At 37.2% G+C, this 23,425-nt stretch overlaps 1 protein-coding gene across 1 annotated transcript in view; it reads left to right on the forward strand.

Annotated features, from left to right (window-relative positions):
- Positions 1-23,425, forward strand: part of MET (MET proto-oncogene, receptor tyrosine kinase) — a 124,265-nt gene that overhangs the window by 14,935 nt on the left and 85,905 nt on the right. The window contains exon 2 of the mRNA XM_032761521.2: positions 12,865-14,078. Coding sequence (XP_032617412.1) covers positions 12,879-14,078 — 1,200 coding nt within the window. The 5' untranslated portion in view covers positions 12,865-12,878. The remainder of the gene's footprint in view (positions 1-12,864; positions 14,079-23,425) is intronic.

Below are 23,425 nucleotides of genomic sequence, written 5' to 3' on the forward strand. Positions count from 1 at the left end.
TCTTTGTCCTCTCTAATCTCAGCTCCCGGTCAACAAAGTCCAGGCTTACTGGCCCCCTTGCTGTGCTTCAGACACACCAGCCACACTTAGTTCTTCCTTCTTGCCTCTGCCCAGAAATCTCTTTTCCCATCTCAGACATCTGGGTCCACAAAAGCCATCTTCCCAATTTCCAAGCTACAAACCTATCCCTGTACCTCTCCTCCGGGCAGTTCTGATGCCCCAGCCCTACTTTTTGTTTTTCCCTGTAACACACATCAACTTCTGAAACACTACCTCTTCAGCTTGTTATGGGTATTAATTGTTGTCCCCAGCTAAAAAGTAAGTTCCACAAGAGCAGGGGTGTTGGGTTTTGTTTACTGATGTATCCCAAGCATCTGATGCATAGTAGGACCCCAGTAAATATTTGTCAAATTTGGTCTTAAATAGCTGTTGCATAGACAAAAGTGATATCAGAGAGATGGATTTTGGGATTCTCTGGAGATCCTTCAACAAAACATATCAGACTTTCTGTAATGTGGCCACAGCCTAACCTTATACCTTCCTCCACTGTCAACCCAGCCCACCTGGCCTCTATGCTAATTGCAGCTTCCTGGACAACCCTGCATCTTCTCCCCAGGTGCCTGTGTGTGAGTCCACTCCACCCAAAGTGTCTGTCCCCTACCTCAGCTGCACCTGAGCAGCTCCAACTTATCCTGCAAGACAAAGCTCAAGTAGTATCCCCTCTGAAATACTCCTTGGCCCCGCTTTCTGTCTGCGTAGTTAGCTCTTCTCCCCCCTGCTACTCCACTGACATGCGCACACCTTTACAGCACAGCCTGGGAGTGTTGCAGGTGAAAGGTGGAGATTCCCAGTCAAGGGGCAACACCTGTATGGTTGGAAAAGTTGTTTGTTTTAATTTCTTGCCCTCTCTTTCTTCTATTTCTTTCCTCTCCCATAAACACACATACCGCCTATATACACACAACCTGCCCTGAATTGTTTTCCTTGAATTGATGAATTACGTAAATGCAATCCTAAGCACAGTTGTTTTCAGGTTGTCCTAACCTTTTGCTTTATTGATTTTTCAAGGATCCAGAGTGTTCACTGAGTTTCAGAAATTGGATTCTGTACTTATTTTTCTGTACTATCCTAGTTTTATGAGAATCTATTTGCTCAGCATTCTCTATTCTTTCAAAAGTGTTTAAGATTTTTGTAAACAGTTTTATTTGGTTCTTTATTTTCTGGTGACATTGATCTCAACATAATGCTATTTATATGCTTTTAATTCTTCTTCCAACACTGTTAGGATTGCATTATGTTCACCCAAGGAATCCACATCTGTACAAAATGTGGCCAGGTTTGGCTATTCCTTCACATTCACAGTATTCTCATGATTTCTAACAATTCTTGTCTACTTTGCCTAAATAAGAAAATGTCATAAACTGACACTTTTGATCATGAAAAAGAGACCTTAGTTCATTCCAGTGTCAGAGTCTATTTGCAAACATTGATTTCCAAGAAAATTTCTCAGGTGTGAGCAAAATAAGCAAAATAAATTCAGACCTAAGAGAAAATAGCATTACAAGGAATGCCCACCTCATTCAAACGCTCTGCATTTTGAGGCTAGAGGGGGCCTGGCCTTTGGCACCCTCACACCTCTCCCCTTTGTCTCTCTGTCCCTGGGTGCTGATTTCTCTTTCTTTGTGTGACAGCCACTATGAAAAGAATGGGGTCCACTCACCACCTGCATTCCTCCACAGCCATTTGATATCTGCTTTCGATAACACCAGAGGAAACTGATCAGTCATATAAATCCAATCCTGAGCACAGTTCCTCGTTTGGAATTGTACCATGCTTTATGCTGAGGACATTTTCAAACACGGAGAGAGGGAATGTCTGATTCATTCGCGAGTAATGTACCAGCTTCCTCTCCAACTTGTTTCCCTTCAGTGGTTCACATTCTGACTATTCAGTGGGTTTATGCTTTCCAAACCCTGTATTTGAATGCAACTGGCAAAGGTTGCTTGGCTTATTTTTTTTTTTTAATATATAGACTTGGAAAGATGTTTCTCAAATGTGATTTGTGGGTTTATGTTATTCAGTGTTCCTGGATTAATTGAACAAAAACTGGTAACACTGCTACACAGTCTGAATCACAAAATTATGTCCATCCATTTAGCTGAAAAATATGAAAAAAAAATACTTGTGTAAGTTTTCATGCATTTTAGCACTTTCTTTACATTGGGGAAGTTCAAACTTCACACTTTCAAGGGCAATGAAACATTTTTGTCTGACCTACAATTTATTAATGGGACAAAAGCCCGTCTGTCAATCAGGGCTCTGAGAGTTCAATGTATTTTCTGAACAATATTTTTCACATTATGCACAATGGTAAAAACAAATGTCCATTTATTCTTCTTTCCCAGAAGCTGAGTACTTTCAACCATTCTTAAAAGGACAAAGATGTTTGCTGACAGAATATGAATTTATAAAGGATAATCTTGAGGATATAATGGCATTCTATTCTTTTTATCTTTACTCTTGCCATATCAGAGTTGGATAATGGTCTCAATCATATGTTACAACTAGAAAATGCACAATTGGCTTTTTCTTATGCTAAGAGGCAGCCATTTTCAACCTTTTAAATGATTATAGGACTAAGAGGGGATGCAAAAGCAGATAAGAATCTGAATAAAATCACTATCTGTCAAAGAAACAACATTTGTGTAATAATCAAGAAACTGTTTAGAGCACCCCCTAGAAACATTAATTATAACACATGCAAATCATTCCTGTACGAAGCTTAACTTGTTTATCTCCTATAGCCACCTGTATTTGAATTTTTTAATAAGCTCATTTATTATAAATAAAGCATGTAAATCAATCTGGGAATACCTTTTCTGTTTCAGAAATTTCATGTAAATGACAGGCTGCCACATACAGTACAACTGTAGGGGGAAAAAGTTTCTTTACTCCCTTTCACATAGTTATACCTTCATATGACACTTAAAACTACCTGCCAGGAACTTTTAAAACATGTTTTAGATGCACAGAAGCAAACCCAAATGAAAAAATGCTATGCAGTTTTGCAATACATATATACCACACAAAGCTTAAAAAACATTCTACCCCAACAGATAAATAGGTTTGGCCCAAATCTTTTTAATCTGAGTTTTGTGGGTAAAAAAGATTATTGTTCCCTTATTTTTCCCCATTTGCTGACAACTAGGATTGTCATATAAAATACATTCATGGGACATGCTTATACTAAACAAATTATCCACTGTTTATCTGAAATTCAAATTTAACTCAGCATCCTATATCTTTACTTACTAAATCTCGGTTGGGATATGGGCTTACTCTTTTTTTTTTTTTTTTTTTTTTTTTGAGACAGAGTCTGGCTCTGTCATCCAGGCTGGAGTGCAGTGGTGTGATCACAGCTCACTGCAGCCTCAACCTCCCTAGCTCAAGTGATTCTCCCACCTCAGCTTCCACAGTAGCTGGGACTACAGGCACAAGCCACCATGCCTGGCTAATTTTTTTCTTTTTTGTAGAGATGGGGTTTGCTCAGGCTGGTCTCAAACTCCTGAACTCAAGCAATCGTCTGGCCTCAGCCTCCTGAAGTGCTGGGATTGCTGGCGTGAGTCACAGTGCCTGGCCTGGGCTAACTCTTTTTTAAAGAGTTAAAATACTGGTTCCTATTTGTTTTTACTTCTCTAGTATGGGAGGCCGTTACTGTGGCTTCTGTCTTGGGGGGCAATTTTCGAAGGGCTTCAAGAACTTGAACCGAGGTTAGAGGAAAACCACAAGATGGCTAAAGGATGGGAAAAGAAGAAATAACACTATTTAAACTGTAGATGAGAAGACTAAAGTGATGAAACAGTCACCAGGTATTTGGAGTGGTCTCACCCAAGGGACTGTGCCAACTTCCTCATTTTTTATGAGGGCAGGCAAAAACTGGCCAAAACGCAAGTTAGGATAATAAGCATAGTAGCTATTATTAAATGCTAGGGTGTGCTGCATAACTGAATGACAGTGTTTCTCACAGTTTATCTCCAACTCTCATGGCCAACCCATGAGATGTATATCATTATCCCCATGTTTTGAATGTAAGAAACTGACACTCAAATCAGAAGGCATGTCAGCGAAAAAGGCCATATTCACATCCCATCTAAGTCTGTCTGACACTAAAGCCCACACTCTCTCCACTACACTCCACCTTGTCTCCAGATTGTTTGGGGGTGTTTAAATGTGATTATACCAAAGAGCAGTTGAATGCGCTGAAAAATTCTGAAGATTCCTCCTGTCCCTTTGAACCCCTGTTGGAAACCATTGTCAAGGTAGTGTCTGGCTATGATAGAAGGGATTTTTGACACAGCCTATTGTTTTATCTTTTTAAAGTCAATGTAGGTGCTTTTGATGATCATAACACTAACTGTTAAGTCTTTAGGCATAAGAATCAAACATTCAACTAAGCATGTTTACAAATTTGCTTTCAGCCCAGTGGATCTATCCACTTTTCCATTTAGGTTACACATTTAGATTTCAGAGTTTATCCTGTTATCTTCAAATCCACGGACTGTACACTCTTTGAGGGAAGAAACTCTTAGTATCTAGTCAAGTACATGGCATGCAATGAGTGCTCCCAAATACTTGATTAATATCATATGATATAATGTAATATGATTCTTCATAAACAGTGAGTGTTTATAAATACAGTATTTTAAATGTCATTAGGAATCTTCTATTGGAATCTTAACTCTATTTTAATAGACCTACTTTTAAAGTTAATAAACATAATATAAACGTGGACAGGGCTAAGATTTTTCCTTAAGATTTCACTCTGGCAAGTCTTCCTGGAGATTTAGCCATGGCTGTTTTTATGACTGTAATTTCCTTAATATGGGGCCTCAGCCATATTCCATCATCATAAATCCCTTTCTCTCACTTAAAAGCAATGTTGAAATATTTTCCAGTTTCTATATCTTAACTCTTTACTTAGATCCATTATTTCCATTTTGAGATTATCTTATGTAAATATTGTAGAAGATTTTGGAATTATATAATAAGAAAAAACTAGTATTCCACCTCAGAAATCTTAGCTAATAGATATGTTCTCAAATGCAAAGTGAAATATTTAAAGTAATTATTCAAGTAAATAAAGAGACCATCTTTATCCCAATTACTTGAATATTTTACATAAAGTTGGTTTTATGCACTTGACTTTGTGTTTAAACTCAAGGTTGTAGTATTGTCTACTGGGCATTGTTAGCTCAGGACTTTTTCAGGAGCAAGGAATAAAAGAATCATTTTTAAACTTATTTAAAAAAAGAAATAAGGAAGAAAAGAAGAAATTTTACTGGCTCCCCTTAGCTTAAGACATGGCTGGATACAGATGCTCAAACAATCACATCAGGACCCTGCCTCCCTCCATGTCTGGGCTCTCTGGCCTCTTGGGTCAGTTTCATGCTCAGGCTGGCTTTCTCCACATAGTAGCAAAGATGGGCATCAGACATCCCAAGTTAACATCATCTTTAGTGCTCATGCTGTCAGAAGGAAAGAGGCCCTCTCCCAGCATCCATATTAAATCTCCAAAGAGATTCTGTTTGGCCTTGCTTTGGCCACATACTCACCCCTGAGCAAGCTCCGTGTCAAGAGAATAGAGTTCGTTGAAAGGCCAGACTGGTTTGCACACTCATTCTGTGTTGAAAGATGTAGACCATGTGATTGACAGTCCCAGCAGATAGGAGAGGGAGAGTTTTCAAAAGCGTTGCCAGTATAAGAGACAGTAGATTCTGGGAAGGTAAAAAGAGGTATTTATTAAAATACTGTGCCTTTGGAATAAAAATCTTTTCCAGGAAATGCAAATAATTTAAAACAATTCAAATAAGCATCATACGTTTTAAAACAATTAGAAATACACTCAGAAGAACTGAATTGCTTGTTTAGTAGATTTCAGATAATATTTTCTCCTCTTTGAACCTCAGTTTTGTCATCTGGAAACAAAGGATAATGCTTACCTTATAAGATAATCATTATTAGAAGAGATGATGGAACTGACCATATCTATGTACTATAAAGTGCTATCTACATAGTTATAAATTACGACAGCTAAGAAATTAATCCCTAAAGAAAGCAAAATTACCTATGTCACGGTTTAGAAAGTCTCTCTCTCAAGAAAAAACTTATTCTATTGCCTCTGTTGGGTTTTTTCCTGAGGAATCAGTGTTTGAATGCAATATACATTTTTGTAGGCTCTGCAATGTTTTTATGATGAGGACAGTGATAGTGTTGACAATTACTCAATGAATACTTAGAGATTTAAATGTATCGCTAGATTTCTGGGAAATGAAAAGACCAATGTAAGCTAGTTGAATGAGAAAACTAGAGGTGGGCAGATGGTGGACAGATCAAGTCACTGGTTTTAAAGGTAGGCTGAACTGTTATTTGTTGCTATTAATAACAGCCATCTTCTTTAAAGGAAGTACTCCTAAATATCAATAGTTTAGTGGCCAAGGTGCCATTGAGATGATCACTCCTAGGAAATGTTTTGCCAGTGATATTACCTTAACTTTCATCTGAAAAGAAATAAAGAAATGTTTTATAGATGATTCACTTTCACCTGATATGTGCACAACATTTTAAGAGAAGGAATTAGTCAGTCTGTTTGAATCATCTTTATGTGTTCCTTTTAGCAGGGAACTCAAAGTTGGTTAAATGGCTAGCTCTATTTCAGAAAGCAAAAATAACAGAAACAGTGAAAAGACAGTCTATATTGAAAGCCTGATCCAGACACATCATGGGGGAATAAATATATCAGGACAAAAATATACGAAAAGTGAAAGTATTTCTGGAGTATTTCACTACCAATATAAATATTAAAATGCTCACACAGCCAGATCTGGCAAGTTATATAGATGAGGAAGTGAAAGCAATAATATGCCAAGTCAATGGCATTGGTGTAAAATGTAATCATAGAGGAACAATCTCAGAGTTGAAAATTATTAGAATTGGAAAACACTTTGAAGTTCTTTAGTTCCACCCAGGAGTATACCGTTAAATATTTAATAACCATCCCTCTGCGGGCTTTAATAACAAGCCCTGATTTGTAGTGTTTGCCAATTTTTATGGTGTCAATACAGCCACCATGGCTGATTTTAGGCTACCAAGATGAGGTCACTGAAACACAAGTTGGGAAGAGATGCACATAGTAGGCTGTCATGAGCCAGCACACAGCTGGTTTAGCATTATAATTTTCAAATAAGAAAGCAGTTGACTTCAGAGGAGTTGGGTGACTTGCCTGGGTCATACAAATAATTAGCTGTGCTGCCACAACTAAAACTAGGTCCCAGTGTTTGACCTCAGAATTGTGAATGCATTATGAGGAAAGCACCATGATTGATTGATTGGTAAGCCCACGTGACTTTCTGTCCTAGTTAAGTTCCCCTTTAAGGGCCTCTGTAGACATTTCTACATTGAGTTTAAACTATAGTCTGTCTATCTCCACTACTGGCCTGAGATCTCACTGACATTTGGAAAGTGTTTTATTTACCTTTGTGTCTTCAGCACTCTGTACAGTATCTGACACTTAGATGCTTATAAGTGTTTGTTGGGGGCCATGTACAAACAATAGGGAACATGCATTGACCTACTATGTGTCAGGCAGTGTTCTTAGTGGTTTACATGTATTAACTCATTGAATTCTCAGAATAAGTCTCACGAGTGAGGTAGGTACTATAATCCTGCCCATATTTTAGATGAGAAAATAGAGGCTTAGACTTATTTGTCTAAGGTAACATAGACAGTGATTGGATTTAAACCCTAAAATCTGGCCAGTGCCTGTGCACTCGGCCTCTCAGCTGTCACTCATTTAACTAGCAATTATCATCATAGTGCCCAGCTCAGCACCAAATACTTCTAAAAGGTCTCCCTCCTTTCCTTAGGAAGGACACAAAACATTTCCCAGAAAAGATCTGATCTGACCAACACACACCTTTGTTAATGGGGAAGGGCCTTTATTACTGGGAATGATCAAGGAAATGGGGCGTTTTTGGTGATTACGTTTGCTCATTATCGGAGGTTTAAACAGAAACCTCTATTTTAATTAAAATTTCTGTTGTCGACAATAGGCCCTAGTCCCATTTTTTTCTTTAATTAAAAAGTTAACCTTTTTTTGATGTATTCACTTGAAAAATGGCATCACCATATGGTAACAGATAATGTAAAGAAGGTGTAGGAGATTAAGGTACTAACTCCAACTGTGTTCTGTGAGGGTTTTTCTTTAAATAGAAAATATGTTCTTCTTCCCCACTGATTTTCCATCTCATCAAATAACAAAAAGCCTATTTCTACATGTGAACATTTTCTTGGGTTCTTGTCCACTGAGATTTAGTACAGTGTGTGACTTATGTGCGAACCTTAAGATATGAATCTTATTTTAAAAACATAATTTAATATAATATCTCTAATTTTTTTGTTTTTGTTTTTGTTTTTTTTAGATGGAGTCTCACTGTGTCACCAGGCTGGAGTGCAGTGGCACAATCTCAACTCACTGCAACCTCCAACTCCCTGGTTCAAGAGATTCTCCTGCCTCAGCCTCCCAAGTAGCTGGGATTACAGGCACGCGCCACCACGCCCAGCTAATTTTTGTACTTTTAGTAGAGACGGGATTTCACCCTATTGGCCAGGATGGTCTCGATCTCCTGACCACGTGATCCGCCCACCTCTGCCTCCCAAAGTGCTAGGAATACAGATTATTTTGAAGGCTCCTTAAAAAACCTGGAAAAAAAAACGCCATTCACACTTCACACTGCATTAATGGACATCAACTAACATGCAAATTGGTTATAATACTTTTCTCCCTTTTGGCAATAATAATTCATTTGTTTCCTTTCTTTCATTATAATTTCTACAGAAAATACAGCAATAAATTATATATTAAGCTCAATTTTGTTAGATACACTGATACCATATGGATAAATGCAGTTAACTTTTCACATATTTATTTTTCCCATTGTGCTCTAGATGGTTTAGATACGTATTTGCAGTTTGGTTCACAGTTTGTATTTTCCCTCTAGCACAACAAATTGTCCCTAATCCTTTTCTTCTATTCCTTGTTATTCCCTCTACCAGCACCAAAAATTTGCTAGTACATTGCGAAACAATGAGAATTACAGATAAAATAGCAAGCATTTATATATACTCTATATTGATCAAAGTGCTTTCAGAGATGAGATCTCTTTTTGATCCTTAAAATGGTTATGTGAGAATATCCGACCCTGGGTCTCAGAGGTGGATGATTGCCTGGAGTCACACAGCTAGAGAGGGAAAGGGCTAGAATCAGAGGTCTGATTGTCTGACTTCTGTTCTAGCGCATGCTCCTGGCTCGCTTGGGAAGCTGCTTCAGTATAGTGAAGCACTTAAGAGCATGGATGGGTTCTTGTTAGCCAGACGTGGAATTGAATCTTGGTTCTGACGGTATGATTTTAGCAAGTTTGCTTATCTAGAAGAGAAGGATAATAATACTTCCTTCTTCACAGGGTGGTAATGAAGAGTAAATCAAAGAGTTTAGCAGAATGCCTCGTACATGGTAAGCACTCAATACATGTTCTTGTTATTTTTATTATTACATGGCTTTGCCTTACTGAGGCTTCATCTTGTCCTCTGGTCCAACTACAGTTCTCTAGCTTTGCTTATCCCTTCATAGCCTCTACCCCCAGTGGCACGATCTTGGCTCACTACAACTTCCGCTTCCCGAGTTCAAGCAATTTTCCTGCCTCAGCCTCCCAAGTAGCTAGGATTACAGGCACCTGTCACCACACCCAGCTAATTTTTTTTGTAGTAGAGATGGGGTTTCACTGTATTGATCAGCCTGAGTTCAAACTCCTGACCTCAAGTGATCCGCCCACCTCAGCCTCCCAAAGTGCTAGGATTACAGGCATGAGCCACCACGCTCAGACAGGAATTTTCATTCTTTATCCTCCTTTGAGACTCGGCTCTAGCATCATTTCCAGTCAAGTTGGTCTCCCTTCCTCTGCATTCTGATAACTGTTAACCCACTGCCTCCATCAAGTGACTTGAGCTTCCCGGGGAAGGGCATCGTGTCTTTGTAGACATCCAATAAATGTTAGTAGAAGAAAGGGGGGTCCTGCCAATAATCATATGTCTTTCTCACAATTTAAGAATAAACTCCTTTTCACCCTGTTACTACTTTTTGCTTGTCTTCCCTTTGACAAACATTCTACTTCTTCATCACCCATTCCCTCAATTTAACATCTGATACCACTATAGAAACTACTGCCTTGAAGATCAACAAAGAGATTCCATGTGGACCAACGTCCTCCTCCTTCTTGAGACCCTCGCCTGGCTTTTATGACACAGTGCAATATTTGCTCTCTTGATGCCTCACTGAGCTTAAGCTTCCTTGACTCCTCCACAGATTTCTCAACTGTGGGTATCCCCTAAGATTTCGGTCATTTGCCTTCTCTTCTTTCATCTAGTCCATTCATGAACACACCCATTCCTGGTTTTAACCATCACCTCTATGCAGATAATGTACAAAGTTTATTTCTAGTCCGAGTGGAGTCTCTGTTATTTTGCCAATCAAATTCTACATTTTTATTCCTTCTAGTGCAGCAGTGGCAAATATCTGACACTCATGTGTCTCACTCAAGACAGACACTGTTTCACCCAAGACTGATGATGCCGCTTTCCCAGTCAAGGCAGGCTTCTTAGAATCCTTCTCATTCCCGCCTCTGTTCTTTGTCACTAATGCTGTGTCTGCTCAGAGTTTTCATTCTTCACTTGTTCCAGGCACCTGCTTCCTGGTGAATAATGAAAAACCTACTAGTCATCCTTATAGGAGAATATGCACTCATTTCCCAGCAGCACATCCGACTCAACATGGTTAAAACCAATCTACCATTCCCATATATTCAGCCTAACTTCCCAGTGCAGTCTACCCTAGTTTTATAACTTGTTCTACTTTTTCCAGATAACTGCTAATCATCTTTGTTTGTCTTTGCTTTCTTTTTTGCACCGTGTTTGATATATTAGGGTATCAAATCCTACTTATTCAAATATGTCCCTTATTCATTCCTTCTATCCTTGGGGCTACCATATTTATTCTAGCCCTTGTTACCTCATTATGGGATATAAAAATAGCCTGTCAACTGGCCTTTCCATTGCCAGGTTCTCTCTGTTCTAAGCCACCCTGCCTCCAGATCAATCTTCCTAGAGTAAAACCTTCATTGTATGACTCTCTAGCTCAAAGTTCCTTAATGATTATCAATCACCTCTTAAAGTCCCCAATTCTTAGACTATTAGTAGAGTAAAATTATTTTTGATTTGGAGTCAAAAAGTTTTGGATGCAAATTTTGGCTACTACACTTAACTGTTATGTAACTTCGAATTTTGCCTTAATTTTTATTCATCATTTATTCAGTATCTATTTGTTTAACACCTTCTGCATCTCAGGCTCTGTACTAGGTACTTGGGATACAATGATGAGCCAAACAGACCTTGTCCTTGCTCTCCTGGACCTCACAACATAGTGAACTTGTCTCTATTTCTTATGATCATAATAATCCTAAGTACAGGCTGTGCTTTTTTCCCTTGATGCTTGTAGCTTTTGGTTTGTGCTATGCAGGGTATTATAATATCATGTACAGTGCCACAATAATCAGCATATATGTGTTATCACTCAGCCACATTGCAGCTTCACTGAAGGGCAGGGGCTATGTCCCATTTTCCATAGTGCAAGCACAGTGCCGTGCACATACCAGCTGCTCAGTGATTTCTGATGTGGTTTTTGTAGATCCAGCGTTAAGTCTTTGGCACAGTCATGATGCCTAGTATGTTTTTAGAGGCTCCCTTTGTCCTATCAGCATTATGCTGTTTAAAAAAAAAGTCATACCTATTTAGTTTATATTCATTCTAAGGCCTCTCCTTTCCAACCTACTACCCTGCCTATAATTATTATAAGGAGAACTCACAATGTTTATAACTTGTGCACCTTAAGTTTTAAAAACTGAATAACAAGCCCATTCATGTTTCCTCATAGAAATACTGTCTATATACATACAATGAAATGTTAAAATAATGTCCTTTTTACTAAATAGCTTTTTGACTTGGTAATGAACAATATGTTGTTTTTCCCTGAGAAGTAGTTCTAGGACTTTAGTTCTGAAGATTGTTTTATTTTATACATTTTCAGCCTCCTGTTTTTCAGTTCCCTGTGATCTTACATTAAACATTTGTCTGCCTAAAACAATAGGTTAACTATAGCCAAATTATAACCATACCGTTCCTCTCCACACAAAATCCTATAAACAGCATGTGATCATATTGCTTCTAGAATTTATGATTGTTTTCTTCCAAAAGGAAGCTAAATTTAGCCTAGTAATTCTACATGCTCCCAAGAAAACAATGCCTGCTGTGATTTCTAGAATAAATGAATCTGAACCACAGTTCCTTTACTTGACTAACAGAGAAAGTTTAAATATCAACCTAGTCATTAACCACAGTTATTAAACCACATTAAACAACCAGCAAGGGGTTAAGAAAGAAAGTTGCTATGTTTTTTCTTTCATTGCTGAATGAGTCTAACTTAGTTACTGTATCAACCTTAATACAGAACATTGTTTGCATCTCAATGGTTCTCTAAAATTATTCGTTCATGGCTTGAGTTCTAAAATTAAACTATGTGGAGTCATGTCCAACCGCACAATGCATCTTTATGTGAAACTGGCTAGAGTTTTTGTTTTCCTTCTATGTAAAAGTCCAGTTGGGAAGCTTTGTTTCTGATAGTTTAAATGGTATAGGTCTTTCAGTTTTCTCTTCATTTCTGACAACTGAACTGCTCTTGCCTTGAACCTGTTTTGGCAGATAAACCTCTCATAATGAAGACTCCCGCTGTGCTTGCACCTGGCATCCTCGTGCTCTTGTTTACCTTGGTGCAGAGGAGCAATGGGGAGTGTAAAGAGGCACTAGCAAAGTCCAAGATGAATGTGAATATGAAGTATCAGCTTCCCAACTTCACCGCGGAAACACCCATCCAGAATGTCATTCTACATGAGCATCACATTTTCCTCGGTGCCACTAACTACATTTATGTTTTAAACGAGGAAGACCTTCAGAAGGTTGCTGAGTACAAGACCGGGCCTGTGCTGGAACACCCAGATTGTTTCCCATGTCAGGACTGCAGCAGCAAAGCCAATTTATCAGGAGGTGTTTGGAAAGATAACATCAACATGGCTCTGGTTGTCGACACCTACTATGATGATCAACTCATTAGCTGTGGCAGCATCAATAGAGGGACCTGCCAGCGACATGTCTTTCCCCACAATCATACTGCTGACATACAGTCGGAGGTTCACTGCATATTCTCCCCACAGATAGAAGAGCCCAGCCAGTGTCCTGACTGCGTGGTGAGCGCCCTGGGAGCCAAAGTCCTTTCATCTGTAAAGGACCGGTTCATCAACTTCTTTGTAGGCAATACCATAAATTCCTCTTATTTCCCAGATCATCCGTTGCATTCGATATCAGTGAGAAGGCTAAAGGAAACGAAAGATGGTTTTATGTTTTTGACGGACCAGTCCTACATTGATGTTTTACCTGAGTTCAGAGATTCTTACCCCATTAAGTATGTCCATGCCTTTGAAAGCAACAATTTTATTTACTTCTTGACGGTCCAAAGGGAAACTCTAGATGCTCAGACTTTTCACACAAGAATAATCAGGTTCTGTTCCATAAACTCTGGATTGCATTCCTACATGGAAATGCCTCTGGAGTGTATTCTCACAGAAAAGAGAAAAAAGAGATCCACAAAGAAGGAAGTGTTTAATATCCTTCAGGCTGCATATGTCAGCAAGCCTGGGGCCCAACTTGCTAGACAAATAGGAGCCAGCCTGAATGATGACATTCTCTTCGGGGTGTTCGCACAAAGCAAGCCAGATTCTGCCGAACCAATGGATCGATCTGCCATGTGTGCATTCCCTATCAAATATGTCAACGACTTCTTCAACAAGATCGTCAACAAAAACAATGTGAGATGTCTCCAGCATTTTTACGGACCCAATCATGAGCACTGTTTTAATAGGGTAAGTCACATCAGTTCCCCACTTACAAACTGTGAGGTATAAATTAGAAATAACTATCAGTCTCAAAAAGAATAACCAGGGCTTCTTTTGTGCTTGGTAAATGGTATTTATCCAAAATAGTTGCAGATTTTTTCCAAGAAAATTGAGAAATTGAATCTTCATTTACACCTAAAATTATATCTTTAAAATGTAATATGGTAACTAAAAGAAAAATATTTTCACAATTCAGATTTGCATGTTTGTGACATTTCAGATTATATTAAAGTTATTTCCCGTATAAGCTTTTGTAGTTCTGATCAGATTTACACAGATTTTATTACAACAGTAATTCCCATAAAACATAATTATTGACATTTCTATATAATCTCTGCAACATTTACATTCTATATAATCTCAAGCTAATTTGTACGCCTTAAAGAATTGTTCCTTATGAGATTATATTCTCTCACTGATACAAAATGATTAATCTATATTCTTGACATTACTTAAAGGAACTTAACTTTAAAAAATCTCTTCTGAAATGCTGGTAAATAAAACATTTTTAAATGAGCTAGTATACTTCTCTAAATAACCTGTAAGAGTAGAGAGGAAATGTTTGCTCCCAAGTCCTTCCTTTAGAGCTTGACTTTAATCACGGACTTCCTTCTGGAAAAGACTTGTGTCTACCAAGTTCTAGCTTGGCACTTTACCTGGTTGGTATTTGTTATTTATAAGCATAAATATTTTGATTGATGATTATTTATACTTATATGAAATGGTATTTTCATAGGAGCTGTTAGAGATATTCTTGGTGCTGTGATTTAAATATAGTAACAGCTATCAGCTATACCTGGAGATTTATCCTGCTAGTCAGTTGATCACCTGGTCTGAGTGTTTATTGTGGCTTTGAGTTTCTTGATCTAGGCCAGATTTGGAATACGGACCTGACTATGACCATAATTGAATGAACAAATACTGTAGCTTTTCTAAAGACAGTTTGACTTTGGCATGGTATGTTTCACTTACTTTAGCAGTTTCAATCTAAGATATAAAGGTTATAATTGCAATCAGGTAGCATAAAGTATATAATTTGCTGAAGGGTGAGGGCATATGAATTCAGAAACATTTGGTTGACTTTTGCTGAAATGTCTGGGACACTTCTCTAGATGAAAACTGTAGTTAACTTTTTATGATGCTAGGAAAATACTTCCAAGAAAGTCAGTTCATCTTTTGGTGAACGAAAAACAAAACTTCCTTCCTCTCTCTTCCAAAGTCTGTGAATATACATAACATAAATGCACATACATTCCGACTAAGACTTATTTCCCCCTGCATACATTTAATATATGTTGCAAAGAAGCAGTAGAATTCCTCATGAAGCTCCCCGTTTTCTTTACTAGAAACTACAAAAGAGTGAAAGGAAACAAAATGATTTTCAGAAACCTGGGATAAGGAAATAAAAATATAATATTAATAGCATTACAGAGAAGATATTTTTCTGCATCCAGTAAGTTGATTCTGAGACACAAGTTTTAAAAGAGTCTATTAGGAATTCCTCCAGGGCTCCTAGAGCACATGGATTTGCTATTTAAATCTTTCTTTGTTAAAAATTAAAAAGAAGGGTGGGGCAAGAAAAAAATCAAAAAGAGAATTCATAAAGGTATATTGATATCTCATTTTTTAAATTTTGTACATTTCAATTCTTAGATGTAAAAATACTCACCAATTCTAGAAATTCTCAAAACACATCTGAATTTTATCCTATTCCTTTGACTTTTTTAGTGTTCCAAGGGAGACAAAGAGACAGGATTATCCAATGAAATTCAGGTCAGTTTTATCGCCCAGGAAAAATTCCCAAAATGCACTAGCCACACCTGAAACCATTATCACTCCCATCACAAAAATTCTTGCGGGAAACAAGATGGAACTTGCCAACATAGTCTTCTTACAAAGGAAGCCAACTTTTACACTGGCCAAATTCCATAGACAAATACCTTCAAACCTCCTCTATTTATTTGCCTGTTTATCTTCTCTGGTTACAAAGATCAAACTTCTTCTGAGACTGAGACTACACATATTCTCTCTCTTCATATACCCCATCCAGACCTCAGATTGTTCCAATAATGAGCGTAAAATCATTTCCTAGCTTAATGCCAAAATGAAGGCACCTAGAGCCGTTCATCACACACAAAAAAAACAAAATGATTACAAGATCAAAGCTGTTTAGCAGGACTCTCAAGCAATAAGATGACTCCATTTTGTCTTGGCAGATTTACTTGGCCAGAAATCAAGTGACCCTTTTAATAATTTCTTGGAACTGAGTTTTTACTTTGGCATCAAGTTTGGTGAAAAGACACACATATTGTAGTTTTGTTATTAACATCTCTAATACGTTTATAAAGGGACTCTTGTGGACAAGGTTAAGAAAGCTGAGCTGCAGCAGTAACTTTCCACTTATGCTTCTGCCCAGTCCTCAGTGTTGACACATTGCTGAAAGAAGGATTTCCTGGCACTCCTTGAGCTCTCCGCCATGTGCAAAAAGCGTTTCTATCACAAGATCGGATAATGGGAGTGCCAGGGATGGGCCTTTTACATTTTAGGGATTATTTTAGGTATACCAGGCCTGACTTGCTTATTTAGGATCACATATTATGTTGCTTTTCCCAGTCTCACGTTTCATGAAATACGTCTATGCAAACTCTTCACATGCATCTTCTCATATTGATGACATCACAAAAGCCCTCTTTTGAGTCATTTGATAATTCCCAGTGCTCGTCATCTTCACCCATAAGCTATTTGTGCTTCAGAACTCTTTGTCTCCACATACGATGCTGTTTCTGGAAACTTATCCCAAGCCACAAATGCCCACTTATAGAATACCAATGTTGTTGATTATGTCAGTTGTTCTATAAGAATATATTCTTGATCCTCACAATGTGTCCATTTTTTATGTTGCTTTTGAAAGTGATTCTAAAGAATTTGTTTACAGTGACTTCCAACATTGAGTACTATGAGATTATACACCCACAAATAATTACTAAATCTGTTTAAATATCTTTACCTCCTCCTTTACCCATTCATCAATCAACCTCTATAAGCATCCTAAATTAGTATTGATTGAAGTTGTTTTAGGCTAATGCATATTCTCTAAATAGCCCATTATTATTCAAAATAAAATAATTGAGAAAACTGTCCCATAATATGGATGGAACCTTTGTAAAGACCCATATGTAGGGAGAAAAAACGCTCATCTCTATTTGAGGATAAGCAGTAACAAAAATTTCATTAACTTGTTTAAAATTAAGTGGAATTTAATTTTAAGACTGTGGAATCTCTAACAGTCTTTTACATATAAGGGATTGATTAATGTGACAATTTCAGGAAAAAAAGCGAGAATCAGTACACATTGGCCCAATCTCCTACAAATGAGAATCAATACAGAATAAGAGAATTTTTTAAATCCCCAAATCAGCAAAGATCCTGTTCCCTAAGTTATAGAATATTTATTAAAACAAGTGAAATAGTGCATTTTAGAAAAAATTTTAATCAAAGTTGAAATTAGAAAAGGGTTCTTGAAATAGCTCTCGCCTCTCAGAAAACACAGTTAACACGCAACACTGTTTTTCTTGAAGTTCTATTATCAAAGTTTTGCTCTATAGATAAGCATTTGAAAGACTTGTAGCAAATATTTTCACCAACGTCTTGATGACCTTAATGACCAAAGTTGGATCAAGTGAAGGGGAAAAGCATTTGGTGCCAGACACACCTGGGTGGAAGTCCTGGTTTACTGCATACCAACCATGTGACTTCTGCCACATTACCTAACTTCTTAGAGGCTGAGTCTCATTGGTAACATGCAGATGACAATACCTACTTCACGGGATTTTGTGAAAATTTGGGATAATGTATATGAGGTACCTGGCACAAGATGACTATAAATTTAGCCCGTTGGGAGACAGCGTGGGCTAATGGAAAGAGACTAAAGTCAGAGATGTGGGTTCAAATCTGAACCCCACCATCTTCTACCTGGATGGCCATGAAAGCATTATTTAAACTCTGAACCCATCGTCCTGCATGCAGGACTATTGTGTGGACAAGTATATTAATAATGTCTGTAAGAGGTCCCAACTTGGTCCTTGGCACAAAATAAATAGCAGCTGTTATCATAAGGAATACTTGCGTAAAGAAAGGCAAATTCGAATGATTGGATTATTTTCTGGAAGAGGCACGTTCTGGTTCTATTGTTTACAAGGGTCTTTCACTTCTTTCTCTAACTGTTATGAGTGACCTACCTCCATAATGCTTAATTTGTGTTATGTTGTTCTTAAGATTTAATAGTTCCAAAAAAAAGATGGGGTGAGGAGTGGTGGTAGTTTGAGGGGGCAGAGGATGGGGAGAAAGACAATTGAATCAAAATTGTACTATAATCAAGTTAGAAGGTAAAAGTTGTTCTCCTTCCTCTCACTTTCAATCCTAACTATCCATGACATAAGATATTACTCTTATGTACTTTGTCATATCTTGCATTCAAGAATTTGCAGATAATGCAGTTTTAGAAAAAGTCAACCTCATAGGTTGTTTGTATTGGGCCTCCTTGTTTTTAAATATCATTTATACTCAAATTCAAAGAGTAGCCAACTGCTTCCCAAAATAAAGGAAACTTAAGGTAGTAATTTTCCATCTCCGTTTCACAGAATGCCAAAGTTAAAGAGTCACTACTCAGAGCCATCAAAGGAAGAAAGCAAAGTGATGAGAACAATTTTAAAGGAGGACAAAAATCAAAACAGGATGCAAACAAAGAATAATAGGAATAGGCAGAAAAATAAACATACAGTGATGTTTCTTTATTATGATTATAAAGATGATAGATGAGCAAAATCGAGTTACATTTAAGTTGTAATGGAAGAAAATAATTGCAGCCTTCCATCAGGAAACCACAAGGACCGTTATTGATCTGTCATCCTCAGGGCATGTCTCGTAATATTTAATAAAATAAACAAAGATTCATAACTTTTATAGGCCACATATCTATAATCTCCCACACCACTTGAACTGTGAATGTGGAGTCAATGTTACAAATAACATCCATGTGATTATGCTGGTTTGGCATGCCTTATTTAAACAATCTAGCACTCTCAAGAGAATGTATTTTGTATTAGGGATGAAAAATGTGAAGTCAGATTATAGAGTTTTTTACTTATTGTGCTCAAAAATGAGAAAATGTTATCCAATATGAAAAATGTTGTTAAGGATTCTTCATTCTTAATATTAGACAGACTTCCAAACCTAAATATTAAATATCTTGGCCATATGCCAAATGTAATAGCTACCAAAGCAAAATCTTGCAAGAAAGAAAATCCTTGAGGTATAAAGATTCAATGTACTTTTTAAAAAATGTAAGTAAAAGGTTATTAATTTTACATTTCATTTCTTTTTCTTCTCTAGACACTGCTTCACCCTCTTCTAGGCTCAGGGAGTCACTGCTTCCTAACTTCTTTATTTTAATTATCCATGCTACTCATTCCACGAAAAGTGGCATATTGCATTATTTTATTAAAAGAAATTTAAAATTAGTTTCTTTCCAGAATTTTGTAACGCCCCCTGAGATCACTGGGCACACCCTTGCAGTGTTAGAAAACATGTTACAAAATGAACCACTAATTCCTTTTGCTTTTTCCCTTCCTCTTGCTGACTGCTCTTTAAACCATTACGTGGCTCATTCACAGGTCTCTCTACCCCAGGAAAGATGAAAAAGCAAAGGTATGATGTTTTTATAACCTAATAGCAAGAGAACACAGTGCTGAAACTGTCACCAAAACTGTGGGTAGATTTTACCAGTGGGTTATATTTATTCATGATATGATTGATAATATCTCTCACTTGTGTGGGGAATGAAGCGTTAACTATGCCGCATGCATTTTAAATTAATTTGACATTCTTCTTAATGTCCTTTCAAGCAGGTGGCATTATAACCTGTGTCTTATTTAGGTAGTTGACTTCTACACGGAGATTCATCTGATAAAACTGATATCGCAAACGGGAAGGAGTTTGTACAAAATGAAATAAATCTTAAAGTTGATTTTTGTAAAGCCCAAATGTTAATTAAAAACTTTGAATCCACAACTCTGATAGATGATATTTTCATTGACATAAACATAATTAGAGATTTCTGGAAGCATATGGGATGCTGCATTAATAAGGATATGAACTTACTTGAGTAATAATGGATTTTTTTACTCCAAATACTGTTTCACATTTTGGGTGTTACATCCTTACTTCAGACTTCTGCCTTATCAGTGGCCATTCCACCCTATGTTCTTATCTCCTCAGTCTAAAAAGAAAAATGGGGACCCGTCAGAATTTGGATAGAAGACCCTCCAGGAATTTCTGCCACTGCTTATTCATGGGTTGGCACAGACACTGATTCAGTGGGCACACGGAGTTCAGAATGATTCAGAGCCCAGATATGTGCCCTAAGTCACATCTCCAGCATCCAGGGAGGACTGGAAAGTGCTCGTTATCAGGAAAATGAAACCAAGGGCTCAGCTACTCCTGAAATCATTAAAACTCCTTCCCTTGATTTTTTGTTTTAAATAATATATGTGGTAACCAAATCTAGGATCCTGGATACATTCCAGTCTGCTAATTACATATTTTTTTCTAACTAAAATGTTCCAAGCAGGTTCATTTGCATGTGAATTACTTGCTGAGCCATGTTGACTTCCTATTCTAAAAGCCTCACTCTGCCTTGGGAAGCAGTTTACTGCACTTCACCCTAGACCTAGTCTAATGTTGGAGCAGACAAAGTGTAGCTACCCATATATACTTCAAAAATATTTTCCAGTCTCCCCACAAGAGGAAAGAAAAATGTCTAGCAATTGCATGCTAATTTAGACTAAAGCTTTGTTTTAACCATTCTTGGTGATCACAAATGGGGAAAAATGATTTATGAACAGTATAACTATAAAACAAACAAAAAAAAACCATTGTGAATTCAGAGTAAAGTCTGACTTCATTTGTCTTATTTGGGTAAATCAGCAAAATGTTCATCAGTCAGAGGACATTAAAATGGTAGATGATACTTCAAATCATGCCCCAGATAAAAGGAGTGAATTAAGGTTAGTTTTGATTTGTAAACCATTCTCTTCTAAGGCTGATTTTATAAAAATTAAGTTTGCTGAGTCATCATCTCAAAATATATAGTTATTCATGATTAGCTAGAATTTGTGTCTGTGTATCAAAGAAGTAAATTTGTATGATATTAAATTTTCTAACAATGTTTTAAATTTAAAATGTCCGATTAACACTTGCATCTAGCAACCAGTCTACTAACTAAACTATAGGTGAAGTCATGCTCAGGAAATGGGGAAAATGCACAGATTAAATTGGCCTGTTAGCGCTGAGTGAATCAATAGTATTTAGTGCTAATGCACTAAGGAGATTACAAACACTAATGCAGTAGCAGTCAATAGTGAAAACGAATATCTCTAAAAAATATCTTGACAATAAAATGTGCAATATTTTCCATTTATCTTAAGCTAATTACATTACCTGCTTGTTCTTTCATCTTATTAGTTTAAGCCAAGTGCTAGAAGCCTAACCATTTTATTTAGTGCATAAAAGGGCCAAAACCTTGTAATCATTGTTTTCAGCAGGAGACAGAGGAAAGGATTAATTCATGTAACCAAGATTCAACCAGAAATTCAACAGATATTTATTTAGTCTCTAAACCTGATAGTATTACAATGGAGAATGAGCTAGACTGTACCTGTCTTCAACAAGCAGATAGAATAGTGAAGATGACAGTAAACATTCAATCACACCAATGAACAAATACATCATGATAATTTATGAAATATGCTGTGAGGGAAATAAACATCTGTGAATGCAAATAAGAGGGAATATCTAAATTTTGTAGTTGAGTCACAAAAGGCTGTCCTGAGGAGGTGAAAGCTAACTTTTATATAAAGCCTAAAACTTTAAAAAAGCAATATGTCTTTAGTACAGAGGCAAATATATAAACTAATAGTCATTACTTATTTCAGAAGCTTACATCTTAACTACAAGCTGCTACATTAAATCAGCTTTCTTAAGTGGTTTGTGGTCATTAGTGCATACTATCTTACACTTAGGAAAACATCACAAGGAGTAGTACAATGCTGGAGAATTTAACTTTTTAAAACATTTCCTGCCTTAAAATAAACAGCTGTAAATGTGTTTAAACATTCTTTTGATTTCTAAATGAATTAGGTTACTTTTTATTATGTGGTTCTTCTTCATATGAAGAAAATAATATGTAGATTACTAGAAGCTAAGAACATACTTTAGATCATGCTCACACTCACTGCCTTTCCTGGCCTGTCACCTTAATCGGCTTCTTTGAAAATCACTATTTCTTACATGGGCCAAGTTGTTTCTTCCTTGTTTCCCTCTTCTTCCTTCTATGGCCAACACTTGGGACCCCATTTGTCAGAAGAACATGTTCCTCTTGCGGGAGGAGGGGATTGTCCTATTACCAATAAGTTTTATGACCAAGAGAAACATAAGAATCTGAGAACACAGAAAACAGGCTCTTTTGAAACTGTCAAAATTATAAACATTAATAGAATTCAAGGGAATGTGATGCTGAAGTGATCCCAAGTCACATTGTCTTTCTGCCTCTGTGCACTGTACTCTGCACAATTACATCCATTTTTAGGCCATTTCCTTCTCATGAGAATCATGTGCATGGAAGGCCAAAGGAGAGACAAGTGCTCACAAGGATATCATGAGCACCTATGAATGTACAAATGAGTGCTCTCCAGTTAGTGCCATCTTTATATTGTTCCGGTTTATAGGCAATGCCTTCATCTTTACCTACAGACACATTTTGCCCTTCTCTTTCATTTTAATCCAGTTCATCTATATATATTTAATCATGCAAATATCTAAATAAGTTTATGTCTTGTAGGGCAGGCACTTTGTCATGCTTCTTTGTACTTAAGCATATGCTTTGCAAATCATAAACAACGGTGTTGATTTTATTTTATATAAAAACTTGGATTCTCAAAAGAAATCTATGTGTTCACACAATAAACAGAGACCATCTGAATTGCTGAAGTATGACTGAATCATAAGCAGTATTGTTTTAGTCATCTCTACAGACCAGGAAGATTTGAAATACAGGTGTAAAAAGGTGTGTGAGGCATCAAAAGAAATATTCACCTTTCTTTGTGTTCATTTTCTTTATTTTTGCTTGGCCAAGAAAGAAGGGGTGTTTTCCAAGGGAATAGGAGGCTTCAGGGCTTATTCCTGTGCCTACAAGTCAGAGAGGTCACTGGCTTGCCCCTTCCTGAAGGCTGTAATTACAGGCAGAGGACTATTTATTT

This window comes from Hylobates moloch, unplaced genomic scaffold (assembly GCF_009828535.3).
Source record: "Hylobates moloch isolate HMO894 unplaced genomic scaffold, HMol_V3 SCAFFOLD_1, whole genome shotgun sequence".
Lineage (NCBI taxonomy): Eukaryota > Metazoa > Chordata > Mammalia > Primates > Hylobatidae > Hylobates > Hylobates moloch.